This window comes from Gordionus sp. m RMFG-2023, chromosome 3 (assembly GCF_954871325.1).
Source record: "Gordionus sp. m RMFG-2023 chromosome 3, tfGorSpeb1-WG-v2, whole genome shotgun sequence".
NCBI classification, from domain to species: domain Eukaryota; kingdom Metazoa; phylum Nematomorpha; class Gordioida; order Chordodea; family Parachordodidae; genus Gordionus; species Gordionus sp. m RMFG-2023.
In genome coordinates, this window is record NC_088777.1 from 33,870,203 (window position 1) to 33,890,580 (window position 20,378).

Here is a 20,378-nt window from a genome sequence, read left to right on the forward strand (position 1 = left end):
ATTACAAGCTTTTAGAACAAGAATAGATGAAATAGAAAATGATGACGGTATTTTATTTTGGAATGGCAGATTAATCATTCCGTACTCACTTCAAAAAAAAGTTTTGCATATATTGCATACGGGACATCCGGGTATTACAACCATGAAATCCATTACGAGACATTCATATGGTAGGAAAAATTAGATAAAGATGTCGAAAAACTAGTAAAGTGTTCTTCACTTAAAAAACGATTGGTACAATAAAAAAAGAATTAATGTTATTGATCATTTAATTAATTATGATTTTTCTTTAATTTGTTTTTGAACAAAAATTTTAAATTTCCTTAACCCGCCCGCCTATTGTTTAAATTTCTTAACCCGCCCACCCAACCGCCCGCCCATAGTTTCAAATTTTTTTAACCCACCCGCCCGCTTGCCTATTCTCAAAATTTTTTACCCGCCCATACGCCCGTCCACTTAGATGGGCGGGTGTAGGCGGGCGGACCGAAACCCCGCCCAATGTAGAATCTAGTTAGAATACCAGAATAAAAAGGCTACATGCTTATTAAATTTAAAAGTTTTGAGAACCATGCATTTGGGGTATCCATGCATATCATTCATGGAATCAAAATGTATTTACGTTTGGTGACCCAGGTTTAATGAGGAAATTGAAAGGTATGTAAAGAAGTGTGCAGGCAGCGAAAAACATCGAGAGGACATTTCTAAAGCACTGCCATATTCCTGTGACCCATCAAAAACCACCTGAGAGCTAATATATTGGCTTCGTTGGCTCTATTGACTCAGCTTACTGGTTAGTTAAAGTGGATATTACTCAATGCAGTTGGAGGAGGAGTTTTAAAAAGTATGTCGACAACACGCACAAGTTTCATGACAAATGGTAAATGATAATTATAATTGCGATACCTTCATAAAAGACAGAATATTTAACATATTTATTTCACTTCTTATCATATTATACTAAAAATGGCGGGCTGATTATTAAAGATCGAATATGTAGAGAGAATTCGGATAATGCAGTAGACTTTCTGTGATGTTATAATATGAATTAAAAATACAGTTACACAGGACGTTCACCAGCAGTTTTTCTTAGGACGATTATTAAAAGTTTAGGCTAAGAACGAAATCAATAAAGAATGGAAAAAAGAGGTAGTATTTGATCTTAGTGCAAACATTATACATAGTCAAGTCAGAGGAAAGGACGATAAAAAAAGTGCACGGATCAATAGCTTAATCAAAAGATTTTACAGGAACTGAAGTAAAATAAGGAAGGAAAACAATCGGCAAGAGCAAATAAATCATCAGAAAAAATGTTTGAGATAATATGAGAGTATATTTTATAAGCTATTTTGAGGGCGAGACATTTATAATGACGGTCATTTAAACCTCTATTTTTTATGAAATCTTTTAATTTCGGTTATTGTCTGAGGTTGATGCTCGGTTTCTAGCAGATGTTTCGATTATGGCCTTGATTGTTGCATTAATTATCATTTTAAACTATTTTTTACTAAATTGCTCAATTTTGTTAATTCCTATTTGATTTCTCAAGGCTACTTGTTTTCATCTAGACTCATTTCAGGGCCAGAGAATGCTAATAATTTTATTAAGCATAATTTACATCAGTGTAATGAGTTTATAGCTTATTATCTAAAGCAAACAAATTAAACCAGTTAAAGATCGACTTCTAAGTTTCATGTCTATGACAGCTTCCTCAAAGTTTAAATACTAGCCAAAGCTGTGATACATTGACCAAAATTGAGAATGAACTCCATCTCTCAGCGGCATCTGATCCTAAAAAAATAGGTTTTCCTTTTAAAATAGGTTTATTAGAGTTTCTTTGATGATATCCCATAAAACTCATGTAGCATCCTCAGAGTTTAAATACCTAGACAAAGTTTTGATATATTGGGCAAACTTGAGAAGGGCCTTCACCTCTCAGCACCATCTGATATTTTATCAAATCTTAAGATAGGTTTTTCCTTTAATAATAAGCTTATTAAAGTTTTTTTGATGATATCTCATAAAGCTGTCATGAGCTTCATGGAAATAATAATCTTTTTATCTCAGCCACTTTAACACTATATATTTCAGGAATATTTTATTACATACACACCTCCAAAACCCTCTCTATAAAAAAAATGTATAAAATATCTAATTATTTTCGAAAAAAATTATTTTAAATTATTTTTATAAAGATGCAACATAGCAAAAAGACCAGGCCTAAGCCCATTAAAATAAATAAAAAATCCAGTCCCCTAGAATATAATAATAGCCTAAGGGCCCATGAATATCTCTACGAGGCTTGCCACTTCCCTTTGTAAAATCCTTACTTTTAAAAATTGAGCCTAGTATATAAAGAATAAATATAATTTGACTTTAAAAAAGATTTTGGACATTAAAGTCTGTGCCTTTGATAATATCATGAAATTTGATATAAAGTATAATTCCTGTAATACTCAGAGAATATCAATTTAAAAATACCATTTTAATAAAAGCCCAACCAGTGTCAACTTTCCTAATTATGTTATGTTTAAAATAATATTTGGACATCAAAAATATTTGTAAAGTTTCTCTAATTATAACAAAGGGTTTAAATTTGCTATAATTAGCATATATATATATTTAATAATTCAATATAATTAAAAGCTAGTTGTGTTAAATTCTTTTGAATTTGACACTAAATTATATAAAAGTTTTACAAATAATTATTTTAAAAAAAATTTCTAATGCAAATTTAAACATTCCTGTTAATTTAATTTTAAATTATAGATAATAAGTTTTATATCCCCATAGTTTACCGTAATAAGTGTTATTACATTTGATTTTGTCAAACTCTACAAGATTGATTAGTGTTGCTAAGGAGGACACAATATTCTTTATAGAAAGTGAAGCATAAGAAAAAAACTTTTTGATTATAATGACAATAAATAAGAAAAAAAATGTATATATTATGTTTTTTTTAAAATATACCTGTAAAAGCGTAAGGAATGTCTTTTAGGAAAGCTTTATGAGTTCCGATTGGAACGCCCGATCTAGGATTTAGCATTTCGGAGATAAGTTTTTCTATCTATAAGTTTTTTGAATTTTTTTAGGATAAGATAGAAATTAATTTATTAGCCAAGGTGAAATTAAATTGTTTAGAAATATATTTTCTTGTCATGATTTAGAAAAATTACATAATAAAATTCTTTTACACCCTATTTTGTAGGTCTACTAACTACTCAATTTTGAGGTATAATTAAATATTTCTTCTTCAGTTAAATCTAATTCAACAAGATGGATAACTTTCATATGTCAGAAAACTATGTATATAAATATCAGAGACCTACAGAGTTCGGATTTTTTTTCAAAATTTTTTTTGGCCTGGGGATTTTACATTTTCTCGCCCGGTCTGGATTTTTTTAAAATAAAATTGTCAGGCCTGGCCCAGATTTTTTTAAAATATATTATATTTATTTTTAATTTTTATAGCTAATAATAGCGATTTAAAATATTTGGTTTTAAAATATGCGGCCAGCCCCGAGTATTTTATGGAAAATTAAAATACGGCCTTGCCAGGCCCGCCTACCCGGGCTTGTTGAATTTTTTGTGTGTTTCTTTTATAAATAAAATAATATAATAATAAAAATTTTCAAAATTATGAAATAATCTTTATTGACTAAACTCTTATTAAAAGTTGTCCAGTTTCTAGTTCATTTAGTAGCATCCCGAGTGTATTACTACTTTACCACGGGTATAGGGTGAATTATAAATTTTTCATTCCACGTATTTAGATAATACTAACAAAAAATACGAATTGAATATTTGTATTATTCGTATTCGATTTATATCTTCAAATCGAATAATTATATTATTAGTATTCTTACGAATCGAATAATTATATTATTGGTATTCATACTAATTGATATCAATTATTATTGGTATTCATACGAAACGAATAATTCCTGATTCTTACTTGGTTTACGATTAATAAAAACATTATTCAATTCAAAAATTAAACAAAATAAAAAAATAAAATCAGCAAGGAAATTGTTAAATATGTGAGAATAATTTTGAATATTTATGAATAATTTTGAATATAGAAATTATTTATAATTATTTGAAATTATACGAATAATTCGATTGAATAATTGAGAAAAAATTATTCGAATTTTAGAATCGAATAATTTTGTTATTCGTATTATAAATCGAATATTGACTAATTCGTTTTAGATATATTTAGGACTAGGTCCTTAAATATAAGAGATCAAATTCTCTTAGTTTTTTATTTAATAAGAGATCAAATTCTCTTAGTTTTTTATTTACCATATAGTATATTATTAATTTTGGGTAACAAATTATTGCAAACATATAAAATAGTGGTCACGTAAACCCAGTCTTTTATAATAAATTATAACTTATTTAATTTTTATTTATTAGAAAAATGCCATGTTTTATTTAGGCCTATATAATATTTTCGAATAGCTCCTCCTCTAATAGGCAAGTTATAAATTTAAAATGAGCCAAGTATCACTACAGATAAAATATAATCCTACGATTGTATTTTTAAACAATTAGATTATTTACGAATGATGATTTTATCAATAAAATCGTTTGTATTAGATATTTTAGAATCAAATTCATTAATTTCGAATATATACTAATAATTTAGGAATAGACAATACCGCATTTATAGATGATTATAATAATATATTAGTCAAAAAAATCAACGACCATATTTAATAACCACAGGTTTGTATCAATCCTGGTATCCCCATCCCCGTTTATATATATGCCACTTTTTTTGAAATCGAATATTGTATCAAGATTTAGTATCATAATGCAATTGTAAAACCTTATTTGAAATTCTTTAAAGTTTTTTTAAATATGAAAATATTAAGTAGTATAAATTAGAGGTCCGCGTGGTCAGGCCTGGACAATATTTTTAGCTGGGGTCGGACAAATTGTACCTAAATATTTTTACGAGCCTGGCAGGAGTTAATTTTTTTAAAGCTCATAACTATGCAAATTTATGTCGTTGTTCCATAATAATTTCAAGTCGGATAAGTACAAAATCATTTAAAGGGTTGGGCTGAACAAATTGTAATATATTCTTCAGGGCCTCTAGCGTAAAGGGAGGTTAATTAAGAGAACTTTGATATATATATTACACTCATCTTTTAAGTTAGTTTAAAATGAGTAATTCTTAAAAGTTTAAAATATGGTATAATTAGTTTAAAGGCTATTAACATATATTTATTATAATATTATTTCATTTAATTTATGAATTTTGGATAAGGATTTGCATAAAATGATATTTAAGAAACTTTGTAAATTTCTATTACCTTACGCTAGTGCTGTATACATTTCTAAAAAAATCGAACGCGTTCACTTTCAAGTTCACTTTCAAAAAAAAAGGAACGCGTTCACGTTCATGAACCGTTCAAAATTATGATAAATTTTTTTAAAATTTTTCTAATATAAATAAATGTCTTATATTTATTAACACATTAGCCATGTTAAAAAATAATATAGTTTTATTTTGATAATATAATTATAGATTCAAAATAATATTATATCAAATAAAAAGATATTTTTATTTATAAAAAAAATTTCTTATTAATTTTTAATAACATATTTTTATTTTCATCTGATAGACAAGAACGCTTGGCAGTTAATACGGCATTAGCTATACTAAAAACACGCTCAAGGGTAGATGAGATGTGATTGCGGTATTATACTTAATAAATAACTCTTTTAACTTGGGGAATTTATTAAAAACATTTATTTTTTTGTTATTTGCTTCAAAGAATTGAGATAAGTTATCCTTCACCAATCCATTCTCTACTTCCTCGACAAAAAAAAAGGATATCTCGGAATTAACAGTTCTTGCATTATCATTTCCAGGGTTTTAAAAAAATCTTTTCAATAACGCTATAAGTTTATTTTTAATAGGTTCGTTTTGTGGAAGTTTTATCCATGGCCATTGAAGCTTAAATACTGGATGTATAATTGCAGAAAGAACATTTTGATCTTCATATATATCTTCAAATCTTTAAAATAAAATAAAATATATGTAATTAATTGAGAGTGATAGGTTTAATACCTTTTATTAATACCATTTAATACGGCGTCTATCAATGGTTGACCATATTTGAGGCCACTATTTTTTTTTATTTTAAAATAACTATCGTTATTGTTGGGGTCAAATATCCTAAATGCATTTTTTCTTCAAATTTAATGATTTTACTTAGTTATATTATATTATATTATATAAGATAAAATAATTAATATTACAATAAAATGTCGCTTTAAATTGGAACATGAAGATTTTGACAATATAATACTTTTTGGGCACATTTTACACTTGGTAAGCATTGAATTAGTTCCTTCAATATAGGATGTTAATGTAAAACATTTATCATATTTGGCCATGCTAATGATAATTCATCTGATTTTGGATTTTCAGAATCAGATGATGAGGATTAAATAATAAAATCCATGCTTATGCTAATCTATTAAATTAAAATATAAACCATAATATTCAAATTAATAAACTATGTGTTAAAAAAATTGAAATGTAAGGAAATACGCAGCCGATTAAAAAAATATAAATAATACATTTTTAAAAAAATTCGGAAATATTAAATTTTTCAAATAAATAAAAATTAAAAAAGGAACGCGTTCACGTTCAAGGTTGTCAAAAATAAAAGGAACGCGTTTGTTTGCAACACTACCTTACGCCAATATTTTATTAATATATTGATCAAAATAAACCATTTAGCAAAAATATTGATAGCTTTAATTATTCGCCACCATGAAATATCTCTTATCTCTAAATAAAAGCAAAAAAATATTCCTCTTATCTAGCATGCAATCTACCGACCGCACCCTATTCTCTTCCTTGCTCAATGGTACGGGACATGAGTTTCTTGAGGCCATCCCATCTACCAATCTTCAGCTTCAACTATCCAACAATGAATTTACCCATGCCATCGGCATTCGTCTAAATTGTTCCATCACTCACCCCCACATCTGCTCAGGGTGCAACTCGCCAGTTGACTCGAAGGGTAGACATAGTTTACATTGTCGCTCCTGCAATGGACGATTCATCAGACACAAGCAATGTAATACAATCATCCAACATGCTCTGAAATCTGCCCAAATTCCTTCCACGTTAGAACCACAGGGTCTTTTTAGATCTGACGGTAAACGTCCTGATGGGATCTCTCAAATCCCATGGAGGAGAGGCCAACTTTTGGTATGGGACTATTCCTGTATTGACCCCTTGGCCCCATCCAACCATGCCATCAACATCCTTGACCAGAAGGAACAACTTAAAATTTCTAAATACACAGAAATAATAAACGATCATTGCTTCATCCCAATCATATCAACCACTCTTGGCACCTTCGGCAAACTCGCCTTAGCATTTTTCAAAAACTTAGGATCACAAATCAGCAAACTCTCAGAAGAACCACGAGAGGGTTTTTTTCTTCGTCAACGATTATCCATAGCGATTCACAAAGCTAATTATATCAGTTTCAATGGTAGCCTTCTAGCCAAAGAGCTATCATAGACAACGCTTATGTCCCTTTTTCATTTTTGTTTCCCTGCGTCACACCATCTCCGTTCTTTTTTTTAATAGTATTATTATATATTTTTCAAACATTTTTAAATATATTAAAATTTATTATAATGAAAATTTAAATTATTATACCTTATATTGATAATAAACTATATAATAAACATTTGATATCTTTCAAAAAAAAAAAAAAAATTATATAATTTAATATTAAGAAAATATTAGAAGTCAATTTTTGGTCAAAGAAATTCGATATTAGATGGTCAGAGTGCAAATTCAATATATTTTTTTTAGCCCTAGCTCTCATAAATTTTATTTTTAGGCACAAGCCCGATCTTAAAATTTTAATTAAAAAAATATAAATTAAACGCATTTTTAATAAGATTAAAATAAAACTCAATGTTTATTCCTTAATAGGTCCAGACATTGTCTATATTGCTTTATTTTAATAAAGGACATATTATTTTTTTAGAAATTGTTTATTTTTTAAGTCTGAATCGGTCAAGACCTGATTAGAAAAACGGGCCGACTTGCAGAACTTTAGGTGAAGTTCCCCATAGGTAAAATTAAATTCATATCCAATTTACGGTAGACATAGAGTTGGTTTAATATAAATGTAAAAAATATATTATATGTACCAAAACTTAAAATTTTGTGGAGGACTAATTATTAGCTTGATTTTAGCTATATCTAAAGTAGGCATGGGGTTACTATATTTTAAAAAAAGTGGAAATATAAAATTTACAAAATATATTTTTAATATGAATTTATTTTTTGTTCTAATTGAAATTTGGAATATATTGTTTAAAATATTTTTAAAAATACTTAACGACTCAAAATATTTTTAAAAATACTTAACGACTCATTTCCAATTTAGCTAGCCAAGTATTGCGTAAACTAAAAAAAATTTAAAATAATTTAGTAAATTTTTTATGATAACAAATCTTTTTAGTTGAACTTTTTATTGTGTATATTACCTATTCTATTGCTATATTATTATTGAATTTTAGAAGATATCGATTATTATATCTTTTCAATCTATTTTTAAAATAAAATATAATAAAATAAATACTTTTTTATGCTGGCTATCAAGTAACCTTATAAACTGACCACCTTGACAAAAATAATATATAATAATAATGGTATTAACTTTGCTGGCCACAACTTACGATATCAAATTTTGTAAATTAATTAAATAAGAAAAATATCAAATTATCTTTTTATATTTTTTTTGATGTTATACACAATAATTTTTAAAAAAAATTTCAACATAAATAAGTCTTTTGACTTTCACCATAAACAACACATAACTTGATATTTTTTTAAGATGAACATGAAAAACATAATATCAAAATCAATTTTAATTTAAAAAAATGTTATTAAGTGAAATTTTTGAAAAAATGGAGGAAACTTTAATTATTAATAATCCCTAAAAAAATTAAGGAAGGTTATTATAATGTTATATGAGATTATCATGGGTTTTAAAGGGATAACTAAATTAAGGTTTTAAGTTAAGGAATGATAATACGGTATTATCACGTTTTAATCGTGATAAAGAGGAATCTTATTTTAAAAAGCGTTTTACGCGCGTTTGGTTTTATTTCTTTTTAATTTTTTCTTAATTTATTAATTTTCAATGGTGTTTTTTTGACCTTATGAAATAAATATGTCTAATATAGAGTATCGATATCAAAAGATCTATTCAACTGGAGGTCAATCTCTCCTTCTTAATGGGCGAGTCTAGGTCTGGGGGGTCAGGAATATTTTTATCAAAACAAAATATCGATATGGGCATCGAATAATAGCTAATTTTAATATTTTTACTGATTTTACTGAAAGTCTTCATTCCTGGTCTTGATGGGCATGACTTGGTCTGGTAGGTAGAAGGAGAAAGGGGGGCGGGGTTAAAAATTTTTTTTTAAAAATATGGGTATCGAATAAAAGTTAATAAAAATATTTTTTTATTGTAATTATAATAATAACTTTAAGTGGGCGGGTCTAGGTCTTGGGGAGTCAGAAGTATTTTTATCAAAACAAAATATCGATGTGGGTATCAAATAAAAGGTAATGCAAATATCTTTTGATTTTAATAATAATTATAACTCAAAGTGGGAGGGTCTAGACCGGAGGGGTCAAGAATATTTTTATCAACATAAAATATCGATATTGGTATCAAACAAAAGCTAATTTAAATATCTTTTAACTGAAAGCTTTTATTCTTGGTCTAGGAGGGGTGAGGAGGGAGAAGGGGTGGGTGGAGGGGGGTAAAAAATATTGATATGGGTATCAAATAAAAAGTAATTAAAATATCCTTTGATTGTAATAATATTATCACTAAAAATTATAGGGTCTAGGCTGAGGGGTCAGGAATATTTTTATCAAAATAAAATATCGATATGGGTATCAAATAAAATCTTATTTAAACATTTTTTCTGAAAGCATTCATTCTTGGTCTACAATGGGTGAGGGAGAGGGGGTTAAAAATAAAAAATATCTATATGGATATCAAATAAAAGCTTATTTAAATATCTTTTGAATGAAAGCATTCATTTTTGGTCTTGATGGGTAGGACTTAGTCTGAGGGGTGGATGGGGGAGGGGTGATATGGGTATCAAAAAAAGGTAATTTAAATATCATCTAGATTGTAATAATAATAACTTTAATCTGGCGGGGTTAGGTCTTAGGGGGTCAGGAATATTTTTATCAAAACAAAATATCGATATGGGTATTGGGTATCAAATAAAAGCTAATTTAAATATCTTTTGATTGAAAGTATTCATTCTTAGTCTTGATGGGTGACTTGGTCTGGAGGGTGGATGGAGTGGGGGAGGGCAAATAATATTTTTTTTTGATATAGGTATCATATAAAAGGTAATTAAAATATCTTTTGGTTGTAATATTAATTAAACTCTAAATGGGCTCTAGGTCTTGGGGGGGGGGGGGGGTGAGGAAATTTTTTATCAACACAAAATAATGATATGACTATCAAATAATTAAAATATTTTTCTACTAAAATCACTCTTGGTCTTCTAATGCGTTGGAATAGATCCGGAGTAGGGAGGGGTTAAAAAATAAAAATTGAAATCTCTTAAGACTATAAAATTAAATAGCAGTAAATGGTCGGGTCTAAGACTTAATTGGTCAGAATTTGTATAAAATATCTATATAGCATAAATTGAATATGGTTTTCAAATACTTAGGAAGTCCGTTATTTATCCATAAATATATTCAACATATTATTAAAATTGACTTTCGTATAAAATTATAGATAGATCGTAATTTAATGTATTAATGGTTGGGGTTGGTCTACGTAATATAAAGTTAATTTGATTAAAATCATTCTTTTATGCGTTTATACCTAATCTCTTTTAGTATTGATTAAGATTTAGGATATTTATAAATTTTCTATCGAAACCTCATTAAAAAGATTTAGTCTTACTTTAGTAGCCAGGCCTTAAAATATTAAATAATGTCGGGTTGGATAGAATTTTAAGTAATAAAAGAGAATAAAGATAAAACAATTTTATTTTATCTTTTTCGCAATCCTGAACTAGAAATATATAAAATGCACTGTTCTTAATGTAGTGCGTTATTCTATATCTATTTTTTTTAGTATCGGCTTTAATGCGCTACCAGCAAAAATTATTAAAATAATTTTATAATTAATTCTAAAATCATAATCTTTTTATTTATTTTGTAAAAATAACTTCAAGCAAAGCTGGGGTCGGACCAGAAATTGGCAGATCTCTAATATCAATAAATCATGGTTTCATTGTATATTATTTTATAATTTTAATGTTAGATTATTTTACAATTTTCATTTTATATTGTTTTATACAATCTTTTTTTTTAAGATTATTATAGAATAATTTTTCATTTTCAAATAATATTCAAAAATAAATAAATTTTAGGGTAAATCTATTTTATATTTCTAATTTGAGTTGGAATTTTGTCAATTATGTTCGGGTTAGGAATTTAAGGGTAAAAACTGGTTGCGGAGGATCTCGGAAAATATTTTACTTTCTGCGCAAACGGTTATAATATAATTGAAAAGGAAGAGAAACTTTATAAATACCTAAAGTGTGTCCTGGTTCGACTTATTGTAAACATCCGGTTTTATAGATAGTTATAATAGTTTCGTCTAACAGCTTAAAAAGTAAGATATAAATAAAAAATAGAAAGAAAATCGAAAAACAGAAAAACACAAGATAAAAATATGAAAAATAACAATGCTAACAAACACTTAAAACATACCAAAATAGAGTGTCCTAGTTCAAATTATGTCAAGCCTAAGCTAAACAGAAATAAGTATCATAATGAGTCGAACACACTCTTAGGTTTTAAAAATTAAGTGTGTAGCAGCGCTAATATTATGAGTTAATGATTAATTTTTATGCTTAATGTTTTTATACTAATGTAATTTCTGTAAAATGTATGTGTGTTCCTGACCCCTACAGGGACTAGACCTGCCCATTTGGAGTTATAATTATCATTACAATCGAAAAGATATTGAAATTACATTTTATTTGATACCCATATCAAAATAAATTATTTTACTACAGCCCCCCCTTATCCACCCCTCAGACTAATTCCTACCCATCAAGACCAAGAATGAATGCTTTCAGTCAAAAGATATTTAAACTAGCTTTTATTTGATACCCATATAGATATTTTATTTTATTAAAAATATTCCTGACCAAGACCTAACTCCGCCCGATTAAAGTTAGACCAAGACCTAACTCCACCCGATTAAAGTTATTTTTATTATTTTTTATTACCTTTTATTTGATACCCATATTTTAAAAAAAATTTTTACTCCCCCCCCTCCCCTTTTCATCCACCCCTAGACCAAATCATAAATCATACCCATAAGACCAAGAATGAATGCTTTCAGTAAAAGATGCTTAAATTCGCTTTTATTTGATATCCATATCAATATTTTTTATATTTTACCCCCTCCCCCTCCCTCCTTACCCCTCGTAGACTAAGAATGGATGCTTTTAGTCAAAAGATATTTAAATTAGCTCTTGTTTGATACCCATATCGATATTTTATGTTGATAAAAATATTCTTTACCCCGCCAACCCTCCCACTTTGAGTGATAATTATTATTAAAATCAAAAGATTCTTAATTACCTTTTATATGATACCCATATCAATATTTTGTTTTGATAAAAATATTCCGACAACCCCCCCCCCCACCATGACCTACACTCGCCCTCTTAGAGTGATAGTTATTATTAGAATCAAAACATATTTAAATTACCTTTTATTTGATACCTATATCAAAAAAATATTTTACTACACCCCCCCCCCCCCACTTCCATCCACCCCTCAGACTAAGTCCTACCCATCAAGACCAAGAATGAAGACTTTCAGTCAAAAGAAATTAAAATTAGATATTATTTGATACCCATATTGATATTTAGTTTTGTTAAAAATATTTGGTTCAAACGTGTAATACCGTATAGTTATTTATCCTTTAAAAAATTGAATTCTTAATGGGATCCCTTTAAAACCCGTGATGATCCCGGATAGTTCTGATCCCTTTAAGAATTACGACAGAATTTTTAAAATATTTTTAACATTGGTTGGGTGGCTACGGGTTAAAAATATTTTTAAAGTAATGAGCGGGTGAATTTTTTATTTTCGGGCAAAATGAGCAGAACAGGCTTCAAATTATTAAAAATAATAGTTTTATTTCATAATATAGCATATTATATATGTTTAATTAAAAATGCACTACAATAAATAAATAAAGAGCCGAACCAGCTATTAAAATAATTTTTAAACATTAGGCGGGCGGGAGGGTTAAACAAAATTGATAAATAAATGTGCGGGAGGGTAAATTATAAAAAAAATCCAAAAAACGAGTTGGCGGGCTTCTTCGCTAAACCCCGTCCATTGCAGACATCTATGCCAGACACTATAAAAATCAATATAAGGGCAAATGATAAATATGTTTTTTAATAATGAGGTCAACATCATTCGGCCCAATAAATTTTTCCAATTTCCTGCTAGATCGACATGATTAAAAAAAAATATCCCAAGTTTTTTTAAAGTTCAAATTTTTTAAATTGTCATCAATTTACGAGTTCGCTTATTCTTAATCATTTTGTATGCACATATGTTGGAAATAGTTTTAAAGGCAAATTATATTATTAAATGAATGAATTAAGTGTTATCTACAATTATTAAAATGGCCAAGCCTGTATTTCTAGGTCTAGCTTCTGGGTTTATAAAAAAAATTATTCGTAGACCCGGCTCGATTTTAAAATCATATTATTTTATATCCGATTCGGGTACAGGACAAAGGGAATGATAAACCTAAACTAATTAATTTAGCAAGCCACAACAGCACTGCACTCCTAGCATTCAAAATTATAATAATATTTTAATAAAACCTTAATAATTTTTAATTAAGTAAACTTTTATTAAAGAATGAAATCTGATCCTTCATAAAAATTATACTTTAAAACAAATTAATTATCAATTAAAAAAAAATTAGCTAATGGGGTAATATTTAACCTAATTTATATTTTTACCTTGTTAATTGTGAAAAGCAATAAATCCCAAATATTTAACACCAATTTTAGAACAATCAATAACTTATGTAATAAAACAAACAACTTAAAAATACTTAATTTAGAAAAAACGAAAATAAAATGAAAATTAAACTAGAATTGGATTAAAAATGGCGTATAAAATAGATTTTAAAATGTTTAAAATTACTATTTATAACTAGTTTTGTAATGTATCAATGATTAGATTTAGAACTTCAAATTTAATTTTTTAGCCTAATCCGGCCAAAATTATTTTTACAACTTTAAGCCTACCCGACTACCAAAAGCCCGACATAAGTGGCCTTTAAAATTTTAAAAATATTAGAATCTCTTGATTTAAAATAGTTTTACAGTGAGAAACTATTTGAATTTCACTAGAAGCTACTAAGTTTTGGGATTAGCATGATAAAAAAGAAGGAGTGAGAATTTTTTTAAGGAGAAGAAGAATTTTGTATTCCCTCTATAAATTTTATTGGAAGGTTTTAGGCTCGCTTTTTGTGGCTTTTAATAGATTGTATTTTTTTAAAGATAGTAATAGTTTTATTATTTTTTCCTAAAAATTTCCCTTTTCTAAAAAATTTACCTTTTCTAAAAAATTTAAATTTTAGTCATTATTTTAAAAAATTGTTATATTTATTTTTTTAAAAACTGATTATGATAAAATATTAAATTCATTTTTGGAGATAAAGATGGGGAGAATATGGGGACTGGGTAATTATTATTTGCATAAAAGGATATTTAAAGCTTTCAAATTTGTTAAGGGAGAATCTGTTTGCCCCCCACCCACCCCTTTGCTACACCTAGGAAACTATGGAAGTTTCCAAAAACCCTCAAGAATAATGATTACTTCCATATAATGTTATAAAAATATTCTTTAATTAATATTAATTATAAAATTAAGATAATGTGTGTGACTTATTTTTTAATAAAAATATATATTTGCCATTCTCATGTTAACGCAAAAAAAAATTAGCAAGTTTTAAATATAAAAATTAAATAAGAATATTGACGCTATCTTTAATCAATCTTACACTCAAAAATTCGCAAGAGGAAAAAATACCGCATCTCCCCCTTTCGCTCATGCCTGCCTTTTATATATAATCTATTTCTAATCTGTAAATTTGCTTACCGAAAAACTTTTTGAATTTAAAAATGGTGGCCTTGTTAAATTATTAGAAAAGAATTATCCCCTTTATTTAAAAATCAGAGCCGAAAAACTACTAGTCAAAATCAGGGTCGTTTTTTTACCAAGAGCTGACTTGAGTAGACTCCAATATACTTATAAATTTATAATAAAAATGAACTTTTATTGATATTAATATTATGGGTAAGAAATTTACTCAAAGTCTCTTTAAATTTTATAGTTTGCTCACTCGATAAGCATCTTAGAAGACAGGTCGTGAGAGGACGGGGCCAAAATTATTTCAAACTTTATACTATCTATAAATTTAATAGGGTATCAAATGAAAGCTAATTAAAATTTTGGCTGCAATGAAGTTACTCAATAATCAATTTTATTAAGCATGTCCTAGAGGGGAATCAATATTTTAAACTTTTTAAAACATATAATATGGGTATCGAATTAAAGCTAATGAATTTTGTTCGATAGCAATATTATCATTACTCTAAATGAGCTATCTAGATCTATGTAGTTATATTAAAGGGCTCGATATGAGCAGATTTTTAAATACTGCTAACTCAATATTTTATCTATAAAAACATTGCTCAAGCCGGAAGATTTTTCTCATTGATAGCCCAAAGGTCTAAACATCTATTAGCGACTCGAGCCTTAGGCAATATTGTTTTTGGCTAAAATATTGAGTTAGATATTTTTAAAAATCGGCTAAAAACAAGCCATTTACCAACATTAGATCTAAGAGGGGGGAGGGATTCAGGAATGATTTTAACATTATATAACATATAAGTTCAATATGAGTATCAAATAAATCCAATTAAGAAATTTTTGACTACAATGTCTCAATATTGATCAATATTATTTAACGGGTCTTTGAGTGGTCTAAAATATTTTAAACTTTTTATAACATAAATATTGGATATCGGATTAAAGCTAATAAAAGTATATTTTGACAGCGATATTGATCATTACTCAAAATATGAGAGTCTAGATGTTAGGAGGATCAGTAACTACTACTGAATGATTATTCGTCTTTTTTTTATTTATCAGTTACTTGACGATATTATTAAATTTTCCGATTCGATAAAATGGCCTTTTAATTTAAAAATTTTATAGCATTAACATTTAGGAAAATATATTTATAAGGTTAAGAATAATGACATTCTTAGATAACTGAAGTGATAAATTTAGAAAAACCAATTTATAATAAAAAATATGCTAAAAAAATAATAAAATATATAATTTATTTTTATAAGAATGTTTATGATTTTAAAACTAAATAAAGAATTTTTATTAAATTGTAACAATTTACAATAACCACGAATAGACTATATTAGACATTATCGTTACTAGGGTTGGGGCACAGGGGCTCGAGCTCCCTATATTTGAAGAGTCCCCTCAAAATTTTGATTTGTTTTATATACAAAATGTAATATTAATAATATTAGCTAAAAAAAGGTAATCTTAGATAATTTTAGCTAAAAAAGGTAATTTTGAATAATATTAGCTAAAAAAAGGCAATTGTGAAAAATATTAAAAATATTTTTTTTGCTCCTGAGATTGTAAAGGCTAGTGGCACCCCTCATATTAGATAATACAATCTGTTTCTATTTTATAATATAGAAATACTTTTCGAACAAAATATTTATATATAAGCCTTAAAGTAATAGTTATTTAAAATTTGATATTAATATGGTATAGAAATAGATGGTATACTATTTAAAAAAAGGTAGATGAGTATATATTGAAAAATAAAGATATATTAAATATGTATAATTAAACCAAATTAGATTAGTCATATAAAATCGGATCGGCAGCAAAAAATTGGTATCGGTACACCTCTAGTTTGGATTAATGTATTTTTTCAGTGTATACTTTTAAATATAAAAATTATTTGAATACTACAGTGTATATCTGAATTAAGTTTTTACATTTGTACTGGCTGCGTTTAAAATATCAAAAAATTTGGTAAGTGAGCAGCGTCTGTGGCATTTATGATGTTTTTTTTTATTAAACAAAAGTAATTTATATTTATACTACAAAAAAATTAATATTATGGGCGCTGCTCACTTATCAAAAATTTAATTCGAAAACTTTATCGTAAAACACAAAATAAGGATATTAAAAACGTACCAAAATATTTTTACGAAGAATTGAGGAAATGTACGAAAATCAAATAGAAACCTAGATATTTTTAAAGCTCAATCATATATCCGTACCACGGCAGTGGCCTACCCTGTAGCTTTAAACAGCTCACTGAGTTATATAATTTTTTCAATGTATTTACTTTCAAATATTGCTCGAGAAACCCTTGAAAGTCAATCAGGAGCCATGATAATAGGAAAATGCCGGGAACATATATATGATAAAATAGCAGAGTTATTGCAGGAGGTCTATGAAAAGTTTGGAATGTCAGATAAACCAATTTCTCCAGATATGGACATCTCCTGCAATTTCCTCAAGCTATTTACTGAATATAATGTAAAATTTAATGATCTTGACAATAATAATTATGACCTATTAGAATTTAGGGAAATCTATTATGGTGAGTATACAGTATTATTTTTCAATTTTTTAATGTTTAACTTTATCTAAAATAAACAAAATAATTTTACCCAAACAAATCAGATTTGGCTGCCACACTTTATCCTTAGTTATTACTAAAGAGTTTTTCTGCACTATCTAGCTCAATGATTAATGGAAGAATTTATATCGAGTTACGGAAAAATGTACAAAAATATGGAATGCATGTGGAAGGCCCAAATCTTCATAAAAGATAAAGGTGGTGACAGGTAATCAGTTGAAAGTTTTGCATAGCCAGGTGAAATAGCTTATACAATAATATGACTTCATTGTTCAAATATAAATAATATTAATTTTTTATTTGAAAAATTTGATATTTATGCTAAAAATTATCCAACTTTAAAAGATAAGAACATTATTTATATTTAAGAATATTGTTAAATTTTAAACCTGGTAGCAATTGCATTAGACAAACTACAAGGGTCTTTATAGTACATTTTGGAGAGAATTAATGTCCAAACTATTTGTGGTCAAGAGGGACTTGGATATACTAAAAAATTCAAGTTTGAAATATTGTCTACTTTTATTAAAATCTGTTCAATATGATATGGACAATAGATTCCTGAATTTTTTTCCCTATTATAAAGAATATAATGAGGAATTTTTGGCATCATTATCACATTTATACTTTAAGAACTTATAGATTGAGTCAGATAATAAAAAAAATGCCTTCAAAAAATATTATTAAAAGAAGCCCTAAATGTAGTAAACATAATCAAACTACAAAAGCATTACATTTAAAATCTAATAACTAAAAAAATGATGGTTATCTTCTTTTTAGTAGAACAAATTTTTTTGAGCTTAATAATACCAGTGTTAAAGTAGCGCCCTACCTTTTTTTCAGTAGCGGTAGCTTTAGCGCGCTACTTTTTAAAAATTATTTAAATATATTTATAATTAATCTAAAATTATAATCTTTTTATTTAATTTAATTTTGAAAAATTGAAATTTATATTTAAAATTTTTATTATAAATCTAGTTTTCAAAATAATTAATTTTAAAATTTCGACGATAGAGATTGATATTGAAAATAATTTTGGTACACAGATCATAACAACAAAGTAATTTCCCTGGAAAATGATGATAATGTAGAATAATTTCCTTTTCCTGAATTCGTAAAATTTAATATCGGTAAAAAAATTATCACAGATGATAGTTTTTGAGCTAGGTGAGTTTATGTGATAGTAGATATTCTGGTTCAATCCAAACATGGTATGTTTTAACTGACAATAAGATATTATTCAAGAATGATACTAAAAATTAAAAACTATAATCAATAATTAATAATAACATCTCATTTTATCATCAAATTTATCTATTTAAAATGATAATATTTTAGAAATTATTATCTGGATGTTAAACATGCTTAAAAACCACTCAACTATTATATTTATAAATTTTATCAAAACATGCCAAATGCTTATTTCAATCCTTTTATATTTTAACCATAAAAAGTTAAAGGGTGGTAGCCTGGCCAGTCAACAAACATGGCCATTTATGCCACTTATCCACTACATAATTTTTATTCTAAGTATTACTATTATAGTTTTAGACTGAACCTAGCCAGATCAAATGCCACCCACTATAGATGATATTTTTGAAATAAATAATAATACTATTGAAAATCTCTAGACGTATATTTTTAGATTTAAAAATACTCAAATGAATATTTTTGCTGATTTTTCTTATATAAAAAATATGTATATTAAATTTAATATTGCATTGCCTTCAGGTGCTAAAGTTGAACGATTATTTAAAGATTATACTTTCTGATCGTCGCTCTAGACTTGTGGATGGATGACAATATGGAAATATTATTATTATTGAGATGTAATAAAAAATAAAATAAATTATATATTTGAAATATTTTTATTTGTGGAAATAGAGATAAGTAAAATATATTTTTAAAAAAATTCTAAAGTAGCTCAAAAAGTAAGCTAATAGTGGGCTACATTTTTTATAAAATAGCGGTAGCGATAGCGCGGGATTTAAGTAGCTTTTAACAACACTGAATAATACAAATTATATTAAACTAAGGTTTTAATTATCTTAAAGATCGTAGAAATATGTTAGAAACACAATCATCCATAAAGGAATTTTCCCAAAATATAATACTGCAATCCCTATACCATAATTAGCGCCATTTGATGGATTATTCAGTTTTGGCACAATATTAAACGGCAAAGGCTTAATGATAAATTATTTAAAAAATTAAAAATTGATTATTTTAAAAATTAATTATTTTAAAAAATAATAATTTAATTTAATAAAATATTATAAATTGATAAAATCTATTAATTAATTTGTTTAATTTTTAAATGCTCATAAATTAATATTTATGACTCCATAAATAATACTAGTTTGCTTTGCCTGTCTAATGCTATGAATGAGCTAAAATGAATATTAAGTTTGATTATTTAATCTATCTCATCTTTAAGATGGAAATATTTTAGCAATCATTGTAAATATTCATTTTTATTATTATATAAGTATCTTTGTCTTGTATCTTTTTGATATTATCAATAAAAAACTAGTA

At 27.0% G+C, this 20,378-nt stretch overlaps 1 protein-coding gene across 2 annotated transcripts in view; it reads right to left on the reverse strand.

Moving 5' to 3' along the window:
• LOC135925833 (uncharacterized) overlaps nt 1-20,378 on the reverse strand; it is a 109,223-nt gene that overhangs the window by 68,831 nt on the left and 20,014 nt on the right. For both annotated transcript variants that reach the window (XM_065461352.1, XM_065461353.1), the window contains one exon: nt 2,968-3,064. In XM_065461352.1, the coding sequence (XP_065317424.1) occupies nt 2,968-3,064 (97 nt within the window). The remainder of the gene's footprint in view (nt 1-2,967; nt 3,065-20,378) is intronic.